The 19,501-nt window shown below is 34.0% G+C and overlaps 1 protein-coding gene across 5 annotated transcripts in view; it reads left to right on the top strand.

Moving 5' to 3' along the window:
- The first annotated feature begins 249 nt into the window (after positions 1–249).
- Positions 250–19,501, top strand: part of LOC124632086 (disks large homolog 2-like) — a 44,966-nt gene continuing 25,714 nt past the window's right edge. For 3 of the 5 annotated variants that reach the window (XM_047166750.1, XM_047166747.1, XM_047166752.1), the window contains exons 1-3: positions 250–529; positions 7,570–8,103; positions 14,002–14,081. In XM_047166750.1, coding sequence (XP_047022706.1) covers positions 7,836–8,103; positions 14,002–14,081 — 348 coding nt within the window. In that variant the 5' untranslated portion in view covers positions 250–529; positions 7,570–7,835. The remainder of the gene's footprint in view (positions 530–7,569; positions 8,104–14,001; positions 14,082–19,501) is intronic. The other 2 variants (XM_047166749.1, XM_047166748.1) reach the window with 2 other exon arrangements.

Genomic DNA, 19,501 nt, shown 5'->3' with positions numbered 1-19,501 from the left:
TTCTCTATTTCACGCATCAAAGAAAAAATACATAGAAAACATTTTTCCTCATTGTTTTTCCTTGACACGGCAAAAGCTTTTCATTATGCTGACGTCAGCATAGTTAAAGCAGTCGGGTAAAGAGCAGGTGTCTGTCGAACGAGGCAAGTTTGCATCTCTTAAATCGTTTAACAGTTGGGTTTCATTATCAGACACTCCGCGAGAGCTGGCTCGTCAGGGTTATTATTCGCATGCGTAAACGTTGCTACCGTATCAGAGTGTTCAGTGCCAGACTGACACCGGGGCGGCTACACGTCCCGTCTCGCATCCCCGAGCTCTAGACATTACGCGATCGCGAACCAACTCAGACATTCAACTGTTTGTGATCCCTAAGTGAATGTGTAAACGATTAAAACTTCAGTGATTAAAATTATGACGTAATAAAATTAGCAATTTTAAAAATTAAACATATTATTGAAAACATTTTGTGGCAAATGGTGGTGTAGATTTATGAAGTTTACATTTAACTTTGTATGTAAAATATCCAGAGGTAACAATGCTTGTCAGAGATTAGATACCTGAGCATCTTCATAAAATTAGAAGCATACAAATATGATGAATGAATAATGCATTTAGTTATAGGGGAGAGTAAATACGTTTAATAATATAAGAAAAGAAAATGCGGTTCTGTTTTTATGTAACGTTAAGGTCTATTCATCTCAGGTCGTTTGCAGAGCGATGATCCCCTACTTGTCATTCTCTGCGCTCACTACTTTATCACCGCCTTAACCTATCTATAGTCATTCTACTGTAATGATCCGGAAAAATAACCTTTATTTGACAAGCTTTTATTCAGCACCGCGTTTCTTAGTGACAGAACTCGGCAAAATGTTCTCTCCCTTAGGAAATATCAAGCGTGTCAGTTGCTCGAAACATTTTGCCAAAATTGTCCTGAAACGGAATCATATTTCCAGAACAGAATAAGTTATCTACCGTTTATGAAAATGCTCCTTTGGAGATTGTTACAGAAAATGCTTTCAGTGTTACATTCAATGTTATGAGGCCTTTCAAAGGGTCTCGAAAGGGATTTGAGCAAATAACGCAAATGTAATATAAAAATAGCATTTAGATGCTTATGAGGTACTTTAATGTGATGCCGAAATATTTTTTGTTCACTTGCTTAAAAAAATAACTATAACTCATGGTTATTAGGGTTCAGTCATCAAATTTTCATTATGCAAATTTAAAGAGCGCGGACAAATCATGTCATACGACACCCCCAATTCAACGTTTTGGGTTAGCGAGCTCTGAAGCGAAATACTGTTATGAGTTTTGACGTGCCGATTAGCAAACTTTACACAAACAACTTCGAACTTCGTAATACCCGTATTTGAGTAACGTTCTAAATTGAAGAGAAATAATGTTCACTTATTCTACTTACCAGCGTTTTCTCGGCTCGTTGCCAAAACTTGTGCAGAATTTCTTCCTTACTTTTTACTTTTCCTAGCTTTGGTGCACGCTGGAAATTAATTGGTTTGTTATGTGGTCCGGCAATGAGTTTGTAGATAAAGATGCTTGGGTACTCTTAAACTCTCATACAAAATAGTTCCTTTTCAGAAAAATCATACACGTAAATTTAAAGCTGCAAAATTCGATAGGCATGTTATCGAGACTCCGATAGCCACGTTACGACCAATTTGTCTCAGCTTTAAAATATTCTTTGAGAACCAGATGATCGATTTGGTAAACACAATTTGTTTCCTGCTTAATGTCAATTTTGTTTAGGCAAGTAACAAATTACTCCCCGGAATCAATTTATCTTATTGCAACTGAGAACCACATTGGCCGTATTGATAAAAACATTGGTTGTATATAGAGTTTTAATATAGAACGGAAGCCTAATTACTTCATACCGAAAACGGACCTCCCGTTGAGTTGCAATATAGACATATAAAGTAGGCTTATAAAGAATGGTTATTTGTATGGTATGATGAATAACAGGGAACGATCAAAATATAAGGATTGATTTTGCTTGTGGCAGTAAGTAGATTAAGTATTTTTTTTTTACCAAATAAATCGATATAGTAATTTCAGCAGGCATGATTTGAAAGTTTATATTGCCTATCTGTTTTATTGCCCACAATATACAAGCAAACAAAAAGATAGCTAAATCGTACTCTAATTCATAAATACGTAAATGCAGTTTACTTTCAAAAATTCCATATTTATTATCACAAAAAAAGCTGGACGAACTATCTGCCCGTATGTATCACGTGTAAACGAAAAGGCGTGGCACGTAAATTTAATATTTCACTTCTAATTCTGCACAAATCCGCCCTGAGTGAGATACTCCCCGAGAATGAAGGATTATTTTCTACCTGCTCTACTTTTACGCCAGAATTTTTAATGGGTCAGGCGTGATAAACAGTTGGTTTGCTAAAATGGGGACTAGAATATTTTCATAATTAATTAAACATATTATATTAGCCTAGATTCTTTGTACATTCAAACTATTTTCTACTTGATAATTGTGTTTACATATCATATAAACACTGAGTAAAGTTAACCTAAGCTTAAACCTATGAAAATGTATGGGTATTCCTTTCTTATTCCTTAGCGTAACTAGGATAAGTGTTCAGAATCCTTAGGACATTCTCCTCTGTATATCAAATTAAAAATGTCCACATGTCACCACACCACATGTCACCAATCTCAAAAAAATCATGAGTCTGGCATCCGAACAAAATCTCAAGTAAGTAGCAACACATAAAAGTTGCGTTAGAATTCAATAATGTCTCGAAATGTTCATTACATCTACGCCTTTATGGTTTCAACGGAAGCGGCTTCCGTTCAAGCTGTGAAGCGAATATCGTGGTAACAAGAGAAATAGTCACCACGTTGTCCGCCCACATACTTGGTCTCAACAATATACTTAATGTTATGGTACTGATTCATTTAATTTTTGTTTTTTCATTATCTCTACGAAATCTTTCCAGTAAGCTTCATAAAAATTAACACGTTATTAAACTTAGTGGTTTCAGGCACTACTTAATTTCTTTTTCTACTTTTTGTGTAGTCTTCATCAACCAGACGATTGATAAGTACGCTTATTTTTTCTATATAATATAAAGGCAGTAGGTACTAATATATTATAACTGTATCCTTATTTTGATAGTAATATGCACCGTCGACCCCAAAAATCCAATAACAATATAACTATCACATTTAAACACTAACGCACATTTAAATGTGGTGTGTTTAACCACCATAGCAATAAGGCAAAGTAAATACCTATAGATTACTCTAGAGGGCTGCAGAGGACCCAAGAAGGTTCGAGAACAATAGTTTAATGGAGCAGCATTTAAACTCTTGACCTTTCGATAGCCATTCTACTTTGTGGTCGTTAGGCATATTGATTATGCGGTCTATTAATATTTGTGACCTACTTCAGTAATATTTATGTAGGTACCTACAAACGAATAAAATTGTGCAAATTATATCTTTTGGTTCATCTTACAGCTTTTTGTCCACTTTTTAATAATAGATTTCATATTTTTGTTTATTACTTGCTAAAAGTATTTTAAGTTTAGAATGTACTTACTAAATGTTGTACTGACATTTCTTAATAAATGAATCAGTACTCAATAATTGATCTGTGGTAAAATTGATGCAGGTGACAAAGGCTAAAGTTTTTATAGCCCCCGTCGAATTACTAAGAAGTCCAATACAAACTTTTCTATAGCTTATGGTTCTTAACAAGTTATAGCGTAACTTGGTACGTACTAGTGTGAAACAGAATTCTATATGAGGACATAAAACTGCTACAGATATTTTATAGTTACTGTTTCAAGCTGCCTTGGCGTCGTCTTGCTTGTTAATATTCTAATGACGAACATAGGTAAGCATAGCATAAGATGGTATATTTGACCTCAAAGTTTGTTAGTGTCTAAATAAATACTATATACTTCTTTGAATGCATCAAGTATTAATATCATTTAAATAAACGGTTCTTTATTATTTTCCATATGACCGACGAAAATGTTAAACTCCTTCGGATGGGTAACACAGTCGGTTACCCATTTTTTACGTAATTTGCAAAAGCACTTATGTACAAAGCTCGATAGCTACTTTATCAAAGCTGGTCAAAACAATTCCGCATCGACATCGATATAATAAAACTATATAGTTCAGTTCGCCAAAATCTATTCGCACAAAAAGCAACATATTTTATTTGTGATTTTTCATTCATATTTATTCAGTGTGGCCAGTTAGGCCACGCTAACGCGATATGGCATGAAACCATTGACGATTCAGTTTCAGACTAAACAAATGAAAGCAACTCGAGATAAAAATGCAAACTAAATAGCTTGCTGTTTTTCATATTCCAGTAAAACTGCATTCATTAAAGTTCATTGGTTTAGTTCGGATATTTGCGTTCAATATTTTCACCTTGTTATTTCGTAAATAGTGGTTATTCGGCTTGAAATGATAAATGCAGCGTATTGCTGGTGTATACGAGTACATCATTAAAATATTCCACGTTGCAGTGTAGGGAAAGATTGTGAAGATTATTTGTAATCTCAAATAGTTTTGACAAAAATAAATACCAGACGACGGGACTATAGTGTAGAGCTTTGGATTTTCGACACGTGCGGACGAAGCCAACGCGCTGAAGCCGTTTTGAGATAACTTTAATGAAATGATAATTCATAACTGACTAATATAGCCCTGTAAACACTGTAAAATTGTACATAATGTTTTGTGATATTGTGTGGTAGCGTAAACTACGGAACTACGGCCCATAAAAATGGCAGGTGAATCCGCGAACTCGCCAGTTCACTAATTATTATTTCAAGTTAATTAGACATATTAGTGAAGCTTGCTATTAGGAGTAACGATTTGTCTGTAATACATCCGCATCCAATGTACCCCTATAACTCAACACCAAAATACGGCACCGTTAGCAGCAGAAATAGGTTTGACTGTACCGAACGAGCTCCTACACAAAGACCTACTGCTACTGCGATTACGCCTTTGATGGTAGCTCTCAGCTGCTAGTACTAATCCCTCTGCTTAGCATTGTGGTTTAGAACCCATCCTTAAGTCCGAAATAGCTAGCGAACCCATATTTTCTTATCGTTAACATCCAAGTGCGACAAACATCGTAAACCGTATATTCCATAGTTATTAACTATACAAACGAATGTGTGCGAGTAAAAACAGAGAGGCTTATAAAAACCAAGTTTTATTTGAGACCCAGTTACAAGGAAATTTATCTTTAATACTGAACACGGGGCCGTATTCATACGTTCTGGGTTCTGTAGCAACCTGTGCGGCTACTGAAATGGAACTAAGTTAGAATGACATAATATTAGGTGGGGTATTTAAATTATGCATTATATTTCAATGGAAGAAAGGAGGTTTTTGAGGTGTAATTAATGCAATTGAATTTACTTTTTTAAATTAATATAGGTCAGAAATATCACTTTCTTTTAAGTAGTATAGGTATAAGTAGATTCATAATGAAATCGATTTTATCTGTGCCTTACTCAATTTCATTTGACTTCTACCTAACTAAAAATTGACTATAACTTGTTCAGTAACAAATAAAATCTGAAGGGTTGTGGTTGTTATGTAGAGCTTATTCTAAAGCAGTACGTACTTAAATAACTACTCTTAGAATAAAAAAAAATATAACAAATTTGGTTTTTCTAAAGAAAAGACTAGTCTTTACCTATTTATATGCTCATAACTGGTAATAGAAATCCCTATTCCTTTCTTATAGACAAACTAAAATGAGTGTCGTGGGCGGATATTACGATGCTTCTATACTTCTTTGTGAATCAAAGGAGATAAGCTACATCCATATATCATTCACCTTTGTATTCAACAATAATGGCCACATACATAATACTGTATCTTCAACATTTATATTCTGTATGCTATATTCTTTACTTTCTTGTAGGAAGAACCGCTAATATAATAATGTAGATGGAAATACATAATGAATACATATAAGGTATAATGAATTGTCCTATAATATTAACGGGAATTGGCAAAACCTCATTTTGCACTTAGATTACACATTATATTTCTTAAGAAGTTTTGTGTTAATACAGACTATCCAAATTGTTAAAAAAATAATACAGATTGATTGGGTCGCTTTAAAATCTTCAGCCCATACAAGTTATTTATAAAATTTTGTAGTGATTAAACCGCTTATGACTCAGAATTAAAATAAGTAGGTATTAAATCAGCCACAGATTTAATGTAAGTACCTAACTTACCTACCACTAACCTTTTTATTTGAAATATATGCAATCACAGAGCATGACAGGTCATGATTTACATATTTTAATAGCTAAAATAATTGATATGTCTAGACAAAAAAGCTTGGCTGTTTTTATACTTAGATAAAAGTATACGAAATGAAATTTATTTTTTCGTACAAGCCCTTTATTAAAGAAAGTTTCTATCCTATTGATACATTGTAACTCTGTTTACTAAGTTCAGTTTTTCCAGCTTACCCGCTTTCTTTGACATTTTGTGTCGAGAGAGCAAAAAAACTAAAGGGTTTAGAAGAAAATCCCTGGCTTTTGTTTTGTTAGAGTCGGAAATATTTACCAGACATACAAATGGACTTTAAAGATGCAACGCCTTTGTTGTATTCTGAATGAAGGTAGACTAATCATTATATCTCATAATGAAAAAAAAAACGCTGTATGAGTTACAAATTTTACAACAATATGTTTCTAATTATGTATAAAAACCCTTAAAAATATTTCACCAGTTCTAATGCTAAACCGGTATCAATAATTTCCTGTGAGATGAAGAAAAATCGTCGCGAATATTGATTTCGGAGGGCTAAGCGCCGGTAACGGAACCCTCGGGAATTTCAAACAGCGATACGATAAAATATCTAAAGCGATAACCAAAAAAATTCTCACCCAATAACTTTTCTATCATTAATTTATTTTGGGAGGAGTGTTCCCACGATTGGTTGTGACGAATTGATATTTTTCATGAGTCCTTCACGTAAGGAGGGCATTTATATCATGGAATCTGCAATTTATTACTCTCATTTATCATTTCATCGAGTTGAAGCGCCCTAACATATCGCGGCAAAGCTTCGTCTATTGTGTGCTGCCCTTTTATTTATCCTCCCTTATATGGCCCTAATTAATGCTCCATATCTGATAATTCCTTTCAACTCGTTTGGGATTACACTCGATATTGTATAATAAACAAAATTTGGCACGTGTTGGTATTGGTTAATATTAAAACCGAAAATATTTGGAGAGTTTTCGTTCGTGACTTCGATTGGTGATGGATGGAGTATTTTAGTAATGATCTGTCGATCAATATTATTAATGAGCAGTGTTGTGTATTGCATAGTATCAATTTCACTATTGTGTTACGAAATATTCAGTAGGTTTATTTGCATCAAATGATTATGTATGTAAATATCTAGTTCTTTTCAAAATGGATCAATGAAATTATTTTTTAAGATCATATTTTTCATTATTAACATTGAAGAAGGATCAAATTCGTATCGATGAATGCGCTAGATTTTATATTTTAATATTTCAGCAAAACAACCTGCACCATAAAAATAATAAATAAAATTGAATAATCGACATTCATTCATAACATTTAAAGCCATTGCCTGTCAATAGCAGTTTAGTGAACATTGAGCAAAAAAATATGATGCAAGTGACATAAAACAAATGAATTTTAGCAATGAGTGAGTGTGTAGTGTTGAACAAAAAGTACAATAAATAGTGATGTGTGTACAATAAATAGTGAGTTTTATCGATGAGGGGGTAGTGTGCTATGGTGGGAGTGGTAGACGCAGCATGACCACGTGGATGGCGCTATTCGGGCTAGTGTGGCTGCTCCGCGTGCGTGGTTCGCTCTGCGGTTGCGCAGCGTGCAGGCGTGCGCGCCACGATGCGCACGAGACGCAAAGTGTGCCGAGCCCGCGCGCGCCCAGCCCTGAGGAGCAAGCCCCGTTCGACGTCATCACGCTCGAACATTACACCCGTGACGTCACCGTGCAAACTGACTTCGATGATGAAGATGTTGAGGATCTTGATAAAATCGAGATGCAGATTTCTGAAGATTGTAAGTATCAGCTTTTTTTGTCACTTGACCTCTTGACCTATTTCTGATTAGTGGAGAAATATTATATCTATAGAAGGAGTTTCCCCAGATCAAGATCAAATGTCTATACTTAACTCTCTAACTCAATGGATAACAAGAAATCAATAACTTTGAGGACCCAGAAGTTTGACACATATTAACATAAGAAATATGTGCCTAGATATTATACAACTAACTTCCGCTAGCGGTTTCATCCACCTACTACTACTTTCTGCACTTGGATAAAAAACCTATATTATGAATTATTGAACTATGATACTGCCATGTATTTTGGTAAAATTAATTCCGTTGTTTAATCTGAAAAAGTCACAAATATGCACACATACTAACACAGCTACAGACTAACAATATTCACCACACAGACAAGTAAATTAGGTACTTGAAAAAAAAAACACAATCGAATACAATGCTCATTTGAAAGTTATTTTTATTTTTTTATTTTCTGTTTGTTCCTACGCTTCAATCACTTAAACCTACGAAGTAACCAAGCTTCTAAAATAATTGGATATTTGTTTTCGTTTTGTTTTATTTTAAAATATATTCGATCATTACCTAAGTATCAATACCTACTTCTATTTTTGTATTATGAACCTAAACAGTTATTTTGTTTGAACTTGCTAATCTTAGACCCTACTCGATTAATTTGAAAAATCTTTCAGCAATAGACTGCCCATTTATCGAGAGAAGCTACAATGTACTTTTTATTTTGGTGAGCGAAATATTTCCCACGGAATGCGGGTGAAACCGCTGGTAGAAACTTGTATAAAGTACATACCTAATGTGCCTTCTTCGGCCGTTCAGAGAATGCGTTCCTGACACCTATCAGTTAGTCACGACTAGTGATGGGCACAACATAACACTGAGTTCGTTACCGTTCCTTCAAAATGAACCGCCGCATTATTTTAAGATTATTTTCGTTTTAAATTGGCGGAATCATTTGTTTTATATTTTAGTTATTTAAGTGGAAACCAAAAAAAGGTAATATTCATATAATAAAATTGTTTTATTTATTCTTTGTTACAAGTACATTGAATTGAATGTGCGAACAGAATATTAATCAGACTCCGATTTGCTTGAGGAGGTGGTGTCTTCATCATCATCTTCGCCTACATGTATAATTATATTATTATCAATAACAGAATCAATCCTGATATCTCGGTCTAACAAAAGCCGGGTAATCAAATAAAAACAGATCGAAAACACTTGAAAAACGTGGTCTATGCGCACGAAACGACAACGGACGACTGTTTTACCGTCACAAAATGGCGGCCCATAACGCCATTTGGGGTTACCATTTTTAATCTAAGTATAAAAATGCGGTTTGGTCATAGTTTTATTTTTATTTTTCATAAAAGTTATAATTAAGTCTTATAGTCCATTATTTTCCAATTCTTAAAAAGAAAATCAAAACGTATTATTTTATATTATAACTGTATAAGAACAGATTACGATACTTGCCTGTTATTTTTAGCACAGCACTACAAAATATAAACCGCTGACATAACCTTGTAATAGCGCAGTATAGATTTAGAAAAATATTGTTTACCAAGTTATTTGACACTCAGTTTGGCACAAAATTATAACATTCATTGATTATTGATATAATAATGTTGTTTTAATGCTCCTCAATTGTTAAAACGGTAAACAACCAGCAAAAATATTTTTATCGTAACTGCAACGCCATTGCAAAGTTACGTCGTCAGTTCAATCGCGACGTGTCAGGAACGCATTCTCTGAATGGCCGAACTATAATAATGAACCTTACTTACCTCTTGATACACGATACTGTATTGTTTTGAGACAGGTAATTCTATGTACCTATATACATTATATGTAGGTATATACATGTACAAGGGATTCCTGAACTTGATAGCTGTCTTATTTGACAGGCAGCTGTTCAGGATCTAAGTTACAGTTCAACTTAATTAATATTAATAAAACAGATTTAGAGCTCTTGAAATACCTATTACAAAAACCAATTGAAAATGAAATTCATCAGTGAAAGTAGTAGGTATTTTCTCAAAAATTAAACGAGCCGACGTACTTTCATTATTTTTCATCAATTTCGGATGGATACTTTTATTTCACACTTTTTGGATATTTTCGTTTCGAAAACCTTCCACTTGCACTGGATAAGCAAAGCCAAAACGTCAGTTCAAATTCTCAACTAAATATTTCTCCGGTTCCTCACAAACTCAAATACTCGAAGATCCATACAAACTGTGTTTGCTATTCTACTCGCGGTTGTTACACTAGTGAATAAACTTCGAGCAAGGATAGAATTCAAAGTATCTTTTTCACTTATTTTCAGGCATAAAGAAAAATACACATATATTAAATAGTGAGGTACACAATAAGAAAATAAAATAAAAGGGTTGTTCATTATAAGGCGCTAATGCTAATCATTAGGTCACCCATCTATCTCTTCGCAATCGATTTCTTTGCGGCTATTTCAAGGTTCAGTTATTTTGAAAGTAGGCTTAAGTATTTTATTTATACACACTCAAATCCTTAACAGGAACGAAAGCTAGAAACAACAACTTACATTGTGATCAAAAATAACACCTAATTAAATTCTTGACTTGACAGGCTAAGGTATTCCACTTTATACACGCTCAAAGCCTTACCGGGACAATTTTAGCAAACTATACCTTACTACCTAGTTGATAAAAAATAACAACAAATAGGATTCTTGAAGCTTAATTCCATAGTACAACCAAAATTAAACAGGAATAAACGCCCGGATTATCAAATTCTCATAGCAATGTTGCATTAAAACTCGTTACGTTATTAAATATGATAAACTATGTCGGGGACAGAGCACTTCGCATCCGTATTATCACATGTTCTGTTGCCAGAAACAGGTTCAACATGCAAGGATTATGAACCGCATAATAAATGAAACAAGAAATTATTTCCGAGCTGGTCTTTCTTGAGCTTTACGGAGGCACTGTCGTGTTATTTAAGGCTTTACTGAGGCTGAATAAGTCTACACTTATTATAAGGTTTTTTTTTAAACTAGATTTAACTTTTTAAATTAAATAAATAGCTAGTACCTAAGTAAATTATACCTAACGTTGTACCAAGAAGCATACTACCATTTTGGTTGTATTCTAAAATAAATTTTAACCAGTTTAAAAAACAATGTAAATATTTATGTCAGTAAAATCTCGTTTTTTATTGTATATCTTACGTCAAATTATTACTAGGTCACATAAATCGTGAAATTCTGCTTTAAAATATCACACCATATTCAATTTCACCACGTCAAACATGCAAGAATTATAAAGTGTATATTGGATGAAGCTAGAAATAAATTGTGTTGGATATTCCACCGTACTTCTAGAATTACATAGCTTCACTGTAAGTTACCTTACCTATATTATGTGGGTATTTCTAGCGCATCCACTGGTTTTATAACTAGCCTTGTCTACTGCATGCTATAAATAATACTTTATTCTCAAAGGGCAACGTGTCATTGGTAACCATGGTATGAAAAAATTATATTGTTTTTTTTTTTTTTTGTTGAAGTCCGTTGCAATAACCTATACATCTCTGCTATTATACTTTTGATCAAAATAACATGTAGGTAAATCTAATTTACGACATGCCTACTTGATTTTACCTTTTTCATATTGATTTGTTCATTTTTGTGTAATGAACTCAAAAATACCTGAAAATAAATGAAACCATTTGAAATGAGAAATTGAGCTACTGGTAAATCGTGATTGATATAAATTGCAAACTACATCCTCAATTTGTTTATTGTCGCACCAATGAAACCTAGCATCGAATAAATTAGCATACATTATAAAGCCAGATTTCAATTAATAATTAGGTACACTTTAAACAATGATCGTATATCTCTCTATACCTAGATGAACAACGGACAATATTAATTTTCTCATGCAGCCGTTAGTCTTGATACTTGATACGATAAAAAGTCTAGAAAAAATATATTGTAAGGCTGTCTCGTGTATACTGACTAAGCCGACATAAGACCTCTAGCACAAACAATAAAGAATAATGTTCTGTACATTGGTGAGCGGCACGGTATAACAAGAACATTTTAATGAACCTCCAACGCGAAATTGTCATGGGAGATTCTCTGTGTTGATAAAAAAAAAGATCTGTTGTTGCATTAAAAAAACAATTGCATGGAAGAAATATTATAGGAATATGTGGATCTGAATGTGATTTAAGTCTTGTATTATAAAACCGGGTCTGATTGAAGCGCTCAAGAGATCGGGAGGAATAGAAAGCTAATAGGGAAACCTTTGGTCGGTTGTATAAGGAAGGAAAACGTTTTACATGTAGGTATATCGCTTTTGTTTATAAGTGCAAATTCACGTGAACTTGTTATAATTTCATGAAAATACCTGTTTTAATGTATCTGCTTGCTTTCGGTTTGAGAGTTGTTATTTTGAGGTATATTTTTAAGGCATAAAAAACTGAAATGTAAATGAAAACAAATCATGAAAGATCGCATTTTTATTCTTTTGGGTATTAAAGAAGGAAAACAATCAGAGTGAAACCGGTTTGATGCAAAAATCGCAATTTTAATATAAGAAAAGGTTTCTGTTTTATGAATTTAGAGGTGTTTTATTACATTAAACTCCCTATGGCAAGAAGATAATAAAACTTTCTTCTTCACTTTGCCACAATTTATTTAATAATATTCTTTGAAACTTTTTCTTTATTCCCCCTCTCATAAGTTGAAAGATTTCTTTTCCTTCCCAACTTTTTCTTGAAGGCTATAATATTAACTTTATGACATATGCTGTGAACACAGGTTATATCGATAAGCCATTTCGTGTTTTGACAAACATCAAAATACGGGTGTTCGGTAGTTATTGGGCTATATTTTTCTTCTCCGTATAAAAGTTGTAAAATTTCACCGCTCATCCTTTGAACAGGTTTTATAGGTATACTTATAGTGTTTTCTATACAACATGAAATTTTAAGGTGTTTAATAATGTATTTTATATTTTCTGAACATGAGATTTTGGGATGATACTCACATAAGTTGGACGACATTGTAATGAAGACGAGTTTATGTACCTTGTACGTACCTAATATTTTTAAAATTCTATGTTTTAGTAACGTATACAATTATTTTTTTCTTGTATTGTTCGCCTCTTAGAATACACTATTTAACCATCTAAGAACAACAACTGTCACAATACAATATCTTGCATAGGCCGATTTGCTACTGCATAAGAGCGTAAGTCGAAGTAAGGATATTAGAGCAAGACCATGCTTCAAACAATTTTTGCACCATTACAAACAAAAGAAAGTTCCTACACTTTGTGAATCGAATTACTGTAGGTGTCAAATATTTTGGGGCATTTTTCCTCGAAAAGTCAAAGGGAATGCCGGCGCAGAAATCCGCAGGAAACTTTGCGAGCCGCCATTACGAAACCTTGTTTGATCTACAATGCTTTTTGTACATTATCTAGGTCAAACTACGGTGTCTAGTGATGGTAGGATTTTGGAGAAAATTACGATGCAACAAGATATTTTTGGTCACAGTTACAGTCACAGTTTTGAGAAGTTCCTAATTTGTTTTGGTTAGTTTTACAAATAAGAAAGATACAGTGAAATTGTTTTGTTCTGAAACTGGAACAGACAAAACTTTTCCATTTACAATACAACATATAAAGTACACTAAAATATAACAGATGAAATGAATTTTTGCAAGTCTTATATTTTACCAACCTAAAACGTTTGTACCTAATTTAATAAGAACATCAAAAACAATTTGTCTCAATATTAATTACTTACATTAAATACACTAATAAACTACCATTCTCGTATTTAATAATGCAAAGCAACTAACAGCCGCCATTTTGTTCACAGCAAACGTCGGGAATTACGAATGCGGGCGAGAACAGTCGACACATAGCCCGGAAAGTGGGCTACAAGCAGGAAGCTTCCAGGTACGGCCCATAATATTATCTAGACAGAACATGTACCTATTCTACCTGCTTTGTACACCGTCTACCCTCTTAACGTTTTTCGATTTCCTTTACCAACGGCCAGTAATAATAATACCCCTGTTAACGCTCCGTTATTGGTTATATTCTACCAGTATTGCTCTGTTTTTACTCTGAATTGGATTTTAAAAGGATTTAGCTGTTCAACTATTTTATTTTAATGTTGAAACGCTGTTTCTCTTTTTGTTTATTTTGTAAATGGTTTTTCATATTGAATAGATTATGACGTTATCCAATATGGGCTGAAAATTGTTGGGAAATATTGTTTTTTTTTTTGTATTTGGAAAATAAAACGGTCTAGTAAACAATGTAATCGCTTTAATACCTTTTGTTCGTATTTGTCCCACTATAATTAAAATTATGTAAGACTGGCTGCATAACTAAGACTTAATTTTACTGTATCCGCATTAAGAATACCTTTTGCGTTTAGTGCCCGACCTAGAGTAATAAACTGGGATTTTCCTTGCTGCGAACAAAAATCTGTTGTACTTAATGTACCTATTTACATGTTTGTTACAATGTTTCCCCAGGTAATTCTATGATTCTGTATAACGTTGTTGTATAGAATATCTTCTATTACTTATGTATGCCGTCTGCTATAGGTATTTTGTAGCTAAGATGTAGGTATGAGTTTTATCCATTTTGATTCACATATAAAATTCTTAGGTATCTTAAAAATCAATTAAGTATTGTACCTAGCAGTATTTTTCAATTCAGTTCTAGAAATTTCAATCGAGAACGTGAGTTGTACTGCCTATATTTTCTGTAAATGTTCATTTAATCTCATGGCGAGTGTTGTGGTATTTAAGTCCTCACGGGTATTCCACGTATCAAGAGGATGTATAAGTATGTCAAATACGTAATGAGTTAAGCTTATAATAACGATGGGTTCCGGGATCTCCGGTACAATGCTCTGCTGCCCTATAGTAAGCTTTTGGCAGGTCTCTAGGGAAACAAAGTAGTTTTCCCCAACACGAAGGTCATTATAGCCTCTGTTTTGTGAGTATATCGTTGCTGTTCAATATTTCAGAACTATTGTGATTATATAGTTTTCTTACTATAATGAAAAATCTAATAATTATTACAATGTTTTATCATGTAATAGTCGCTTCGTTGGGGGTTCACCCGCGTTCCATGAGAACTAATGCTTTCACGGGGATAAAATACATATAATCTACGTTACTCGGGAAGAGTGCAAAAGTACTCGAGAAGTTTTCAACAATGAAAGAATTTCTCAAATCGGTTTAGTAGTTTTGGATACTTTAGGGTAGAAACATACAAAAACTGTTTCCTCTTCATTATATTAGTAAAGATGTACCTCTACATGTGGGAATAAATAACGTTGCTTTGTAGAGGTAGATTCCGCTAAAAGTATTTATCCGCAAAAATATTGTTCTTTTATATTTTCTCGTTGAATGCTCCTGGTATCGAGTCTATGATCTGAAATAGCCTATAAAAGCTTGCATCGGTTGCCTCAGAGTATAAGAGCCTACATTGTCTAGTTCTCTTGCATTGTTCACTCTATAATAGGATAGAGAAGTTATCGTTTTACTATAACCAGCTTTTACGAAGTAACCTGAAATAAGGATTCAAAATACTTGTTACAAAATTGACCAAATGTGTTTACGGTAAAATACGCTAAACTTTGATGTTCGGTATTTAATTCAGCATTGAGTAATAAAAGAATATCAAAGTAAATTCTCAACCTGTTACTCATGAAATATTCCTAAAATATTTATTTATTTATTTACATGGGAAACCTACAGCTAAAGAAAATTAACTAAGAACAGTATGGTAAACGGACAGCCAATTACAGGTCTCCACGTATAGATACAGATGTATACAAACAAATCTGTGAACATCATTATATAAGAAGAGTACTACTGCCAACAAGAAAGGAAATATAATAATAACAAAATCAAAATATTACAGTTTGTATTAATGAAAAAAGTTAAGGCTTAGACACTTTCTGGCCGAGGACACGCTTGTCGTAAATGGATCAAAATCATGCTGTTTACATATGTTATTGAAGCTTCTACTTGCACGCACAATAAATGAATTCTGCCTATAATTCGACGAAGTAAGTGGTACACACAACGGTGGATTAAATCGTTTCAATTTACTTGGGACATTAAAATAGAATTTAGATAGAATATCGGGGCTGTTAATGTTGTTATTAAAAGTCTTCAGTAGAAATACGCAATCAGAAATTTCCCGACGAATGCTTAGAGGCAGTATATGATATTTTTTACATGTTTAAGGTAATTTTCTGACTTGTAGGGATTTTTTTGGTGAAAACATAGGTATTTTATAAATCTCTTTTGAATGCTTTCAATTCGATCAATATATTTATGATACCGTGGGTTCCAAACCTCGGATGCGTACTCCAAGTGACTTCTAACAAAAGTGCAGTATATATTACTAGTTACTTCGACTAGAAGCTTAACATTGCCAGCAAAATAATATAGAAGAAGCACGTCGCATTTTCTTGCCTTAAATGCATACTTATTTTAATATTCTCTCTAGCCAAGAAACTTTAAAGTTAATGATGTGTCACACCTGAAAACAGATTCAAAGCAGAACACAGTTTATGAAAATATAATTTGTCGTATTCCCAGCCAAAAGTTTCAAATCATCGTTGTTTTCAAAATATTCAAAATTATCCGTAGCAAAAATAGCAGCAAATGCTTAATTTTATGATACAATTTGCATCTTATTACATTTTACCGTGCGAAAATCGTTGCCGTTTTCTATAGGCCATTTCCTTTTACAAAACTTCAGTGGGGAGGCGATATTTTTCATTGTTAAGGTGTTTTTACCTCCGACTAGCAAAGTGCGACCCCGGTTTTTGCCAAAAGCACTTCTTTTATCATATTTTTTGCTGGCTCAAAAATATTTTGGCACAACAGATTCCGTTGTGAGCTAACATATTGTATTGTCTATTATGTCGGTCTTTTACAAAGGCATGCATGTTTGGAGCACAAAAACAATGTTTATTGCTATTCGGTCCAAGTATATTCAGTTCAAAATTAATATTTGCGGATTGAAAATAATGCTGAATTTTGTATTAATAACGCCGTGATGCTGCCGAATCAGAAATTCAAATTCATTAAAATATTGCAGTTACCTTTATGAAACTTGAATACTTTTGGTGTTTTCTTCAGTATCTACCTGTCACAGATGGAAAATGACCATGATAATAATTTGTATCATTAAAAAACTGATATAAAAATATATTTTGCTACATACCTTACGCAGCCTCATATTCATGAAAAAAGATTCATACTTTAGAAGTCATATATTATTCAAAATAATAAAGCTGAAACCCACTCCGTATATTATTTCGCTCAGTGTCAGCCATTACGTTTTATTACCTAAATAATTATGATGGTGTGATAAAGGCTTTTACGTAATAACGAAAAGAACAGAATAAATTTTAAAAGCGGATAAAAAGGGAACCATAATGAAATGTTTTGTAACAACTCGTTTGAATCGGGTTTCTTTTGCTTTCAGTTTTTGATGTTCATAATCAGGAAATTGCTGTGTTTATTGTTATTGTTGAATTTGTTTTAAACAATTGCTATTTAATTTTAATGACTTAAATTGATACTGTAAATAATTACCACACTTGTACGTCACACGATGTAGGTATCTAGCTCAATACTAACTTACCTATTTGATTTAATTTCTAATCACTCAGAAGTACTTTTTTTGTACATTACTTCGTATATAGTGATTTATATTATTATTATATCTAGCCTGTAGTGTCCCACTGCTGGGCAAAGGCCTCCCCATCTCGCTTCCACTCTTCCCGATCTTTCGATCGTGTCCACCAATCCGGACGATAGGCGTCTAGTTCGTCACGCCATCTCTTCCGGGGCCTACCCCGCCTGCGGTGTCCATCCTGAGGTGTCCACTGGGTGATAATAGTGGCCCATCTCTCCGGATGCATTCGGCTGACGTGTCCGGCCCAGTTCCATTTTAATGTCGCCGCCATTTGGCCCACATCCGCGACTCCTGTTCTGGAACGTATCACGGTATTCCGTATGCGATCGGTCCGTTTAATGCCTAAAAGGCTACGTTCCATTGCCCTTTGGCAAACCTTGAGCTTGGACTTCTGACACTCCGTGAGAGACCAGGTTTGTGCACCGTAGGTTAGGACGGGCAAGATACACATGTCGACTAGCTTTCGCTTGAGTGAAAGGGGAAGGTCCCCTTTCATGTACTGCTTCATGGACCAGTAGCTTTTCCAGGCGTTCTCAATGCGACGGTCGATTTCTCGCTGTTGCCTGTTTTCGAAAGAGACTAACTGGCCCAAGTAGATGTATTCGTCGACATAATGTAGAGCTTGCCCGTCTACCTCGACCCTACGTTTCGTGCTGTTGGTCATTGTCTGTGTCTTATTCATGTTCATTTGAAGTCCAACCTCTCGGCTTGCCATGCTCAAATCTTGGAGCATTTGTTGGAGTTCCTCTGATGTGGACGCAAAAAGGACGATGTCATCAGCAAACCGCAAATTTGTAAGCCTCTTGCTCCCGATCGCGATACCTTTTGATGTCCACGGCACAGTCAGCTTTTTGAAAACTTCCTCCAGCGTACACGTGAAGAGGTTTGGTGATATCACCCTGTTTCACGCCTTTCTCTATGTGGAATGTTGGACCTGGGGAAAGGAGCTTTACTGACGCTGTACTGGCTCTGTAGATTAGCTCCAAAAGCCTTATGTAAGTCTCATTTACATTTTGTGCGCGTAAAGATGTGAAAATCGCTGTGTGCTTGAGACTGTCAAAAGCCTTGGAGTAATCCACAAAAGCCAGATACAACGGTTTGTGGTATTCATTGTATTTCTCTATTATTTGATTTAATGTGAATAGATGATCGGTTGTGGATAAGGATATATAGTGATTTAATAGTATTTAATGTTACCGACATAGATGAAAAGATTCAAATCTTCATACAAATGTTCTATTACACGTTATTCAGAAATAAAACAAATATTCATATATCTAAAAATCTTTTAACAATTCCGAGTACATAATTATTTCATAAATTAACTCTTCTATTTAACAATTGTCTAAGTACAGTTATGCTTATGAAATTCAGAAATACAAATTCTTGTACCTACTGAGTAAAGAAATCTCGCAAGGTAAGAGTGGTTTCCTCGAAGGAGCATTTGTAAACTCCTTACATACCGATTCGGAAGCTGAAAATGTACCCACAATACGGCGTGATTCAATTCGCTTAGATCTTTATACATATTTCCTTTATCCTTTTTTCGTAAAACGAGACAAGGAACCACTTTGTTATACAATATTTTTGTGTATATTGTGGTATTAAATAATAATTTTCATATAATTTAGATTAAA

Source organism: Helicoverpa zea, chromosome 7, assembly GCF_022581195.2.
Source record: "Helicoverpa zea isolate HzStark_Cry1AcR chromosome 7, ilHelZeax1.1, whole genome shotgun sequence".
In the NCBI taxonomy this organism is placed as follows: domain Eukaryota; kingdom Metazoa; phylum Arthropoda; class Insecta; order Lepidoptera; family Noctuidae; genus Helicoverpa; species Helicoverpa zea.
The sequence above is the reverse complement of the archived record's forward strand: the minus strand, read 5'-3'. Positions and strand labels throughout refer to the sequence as shown.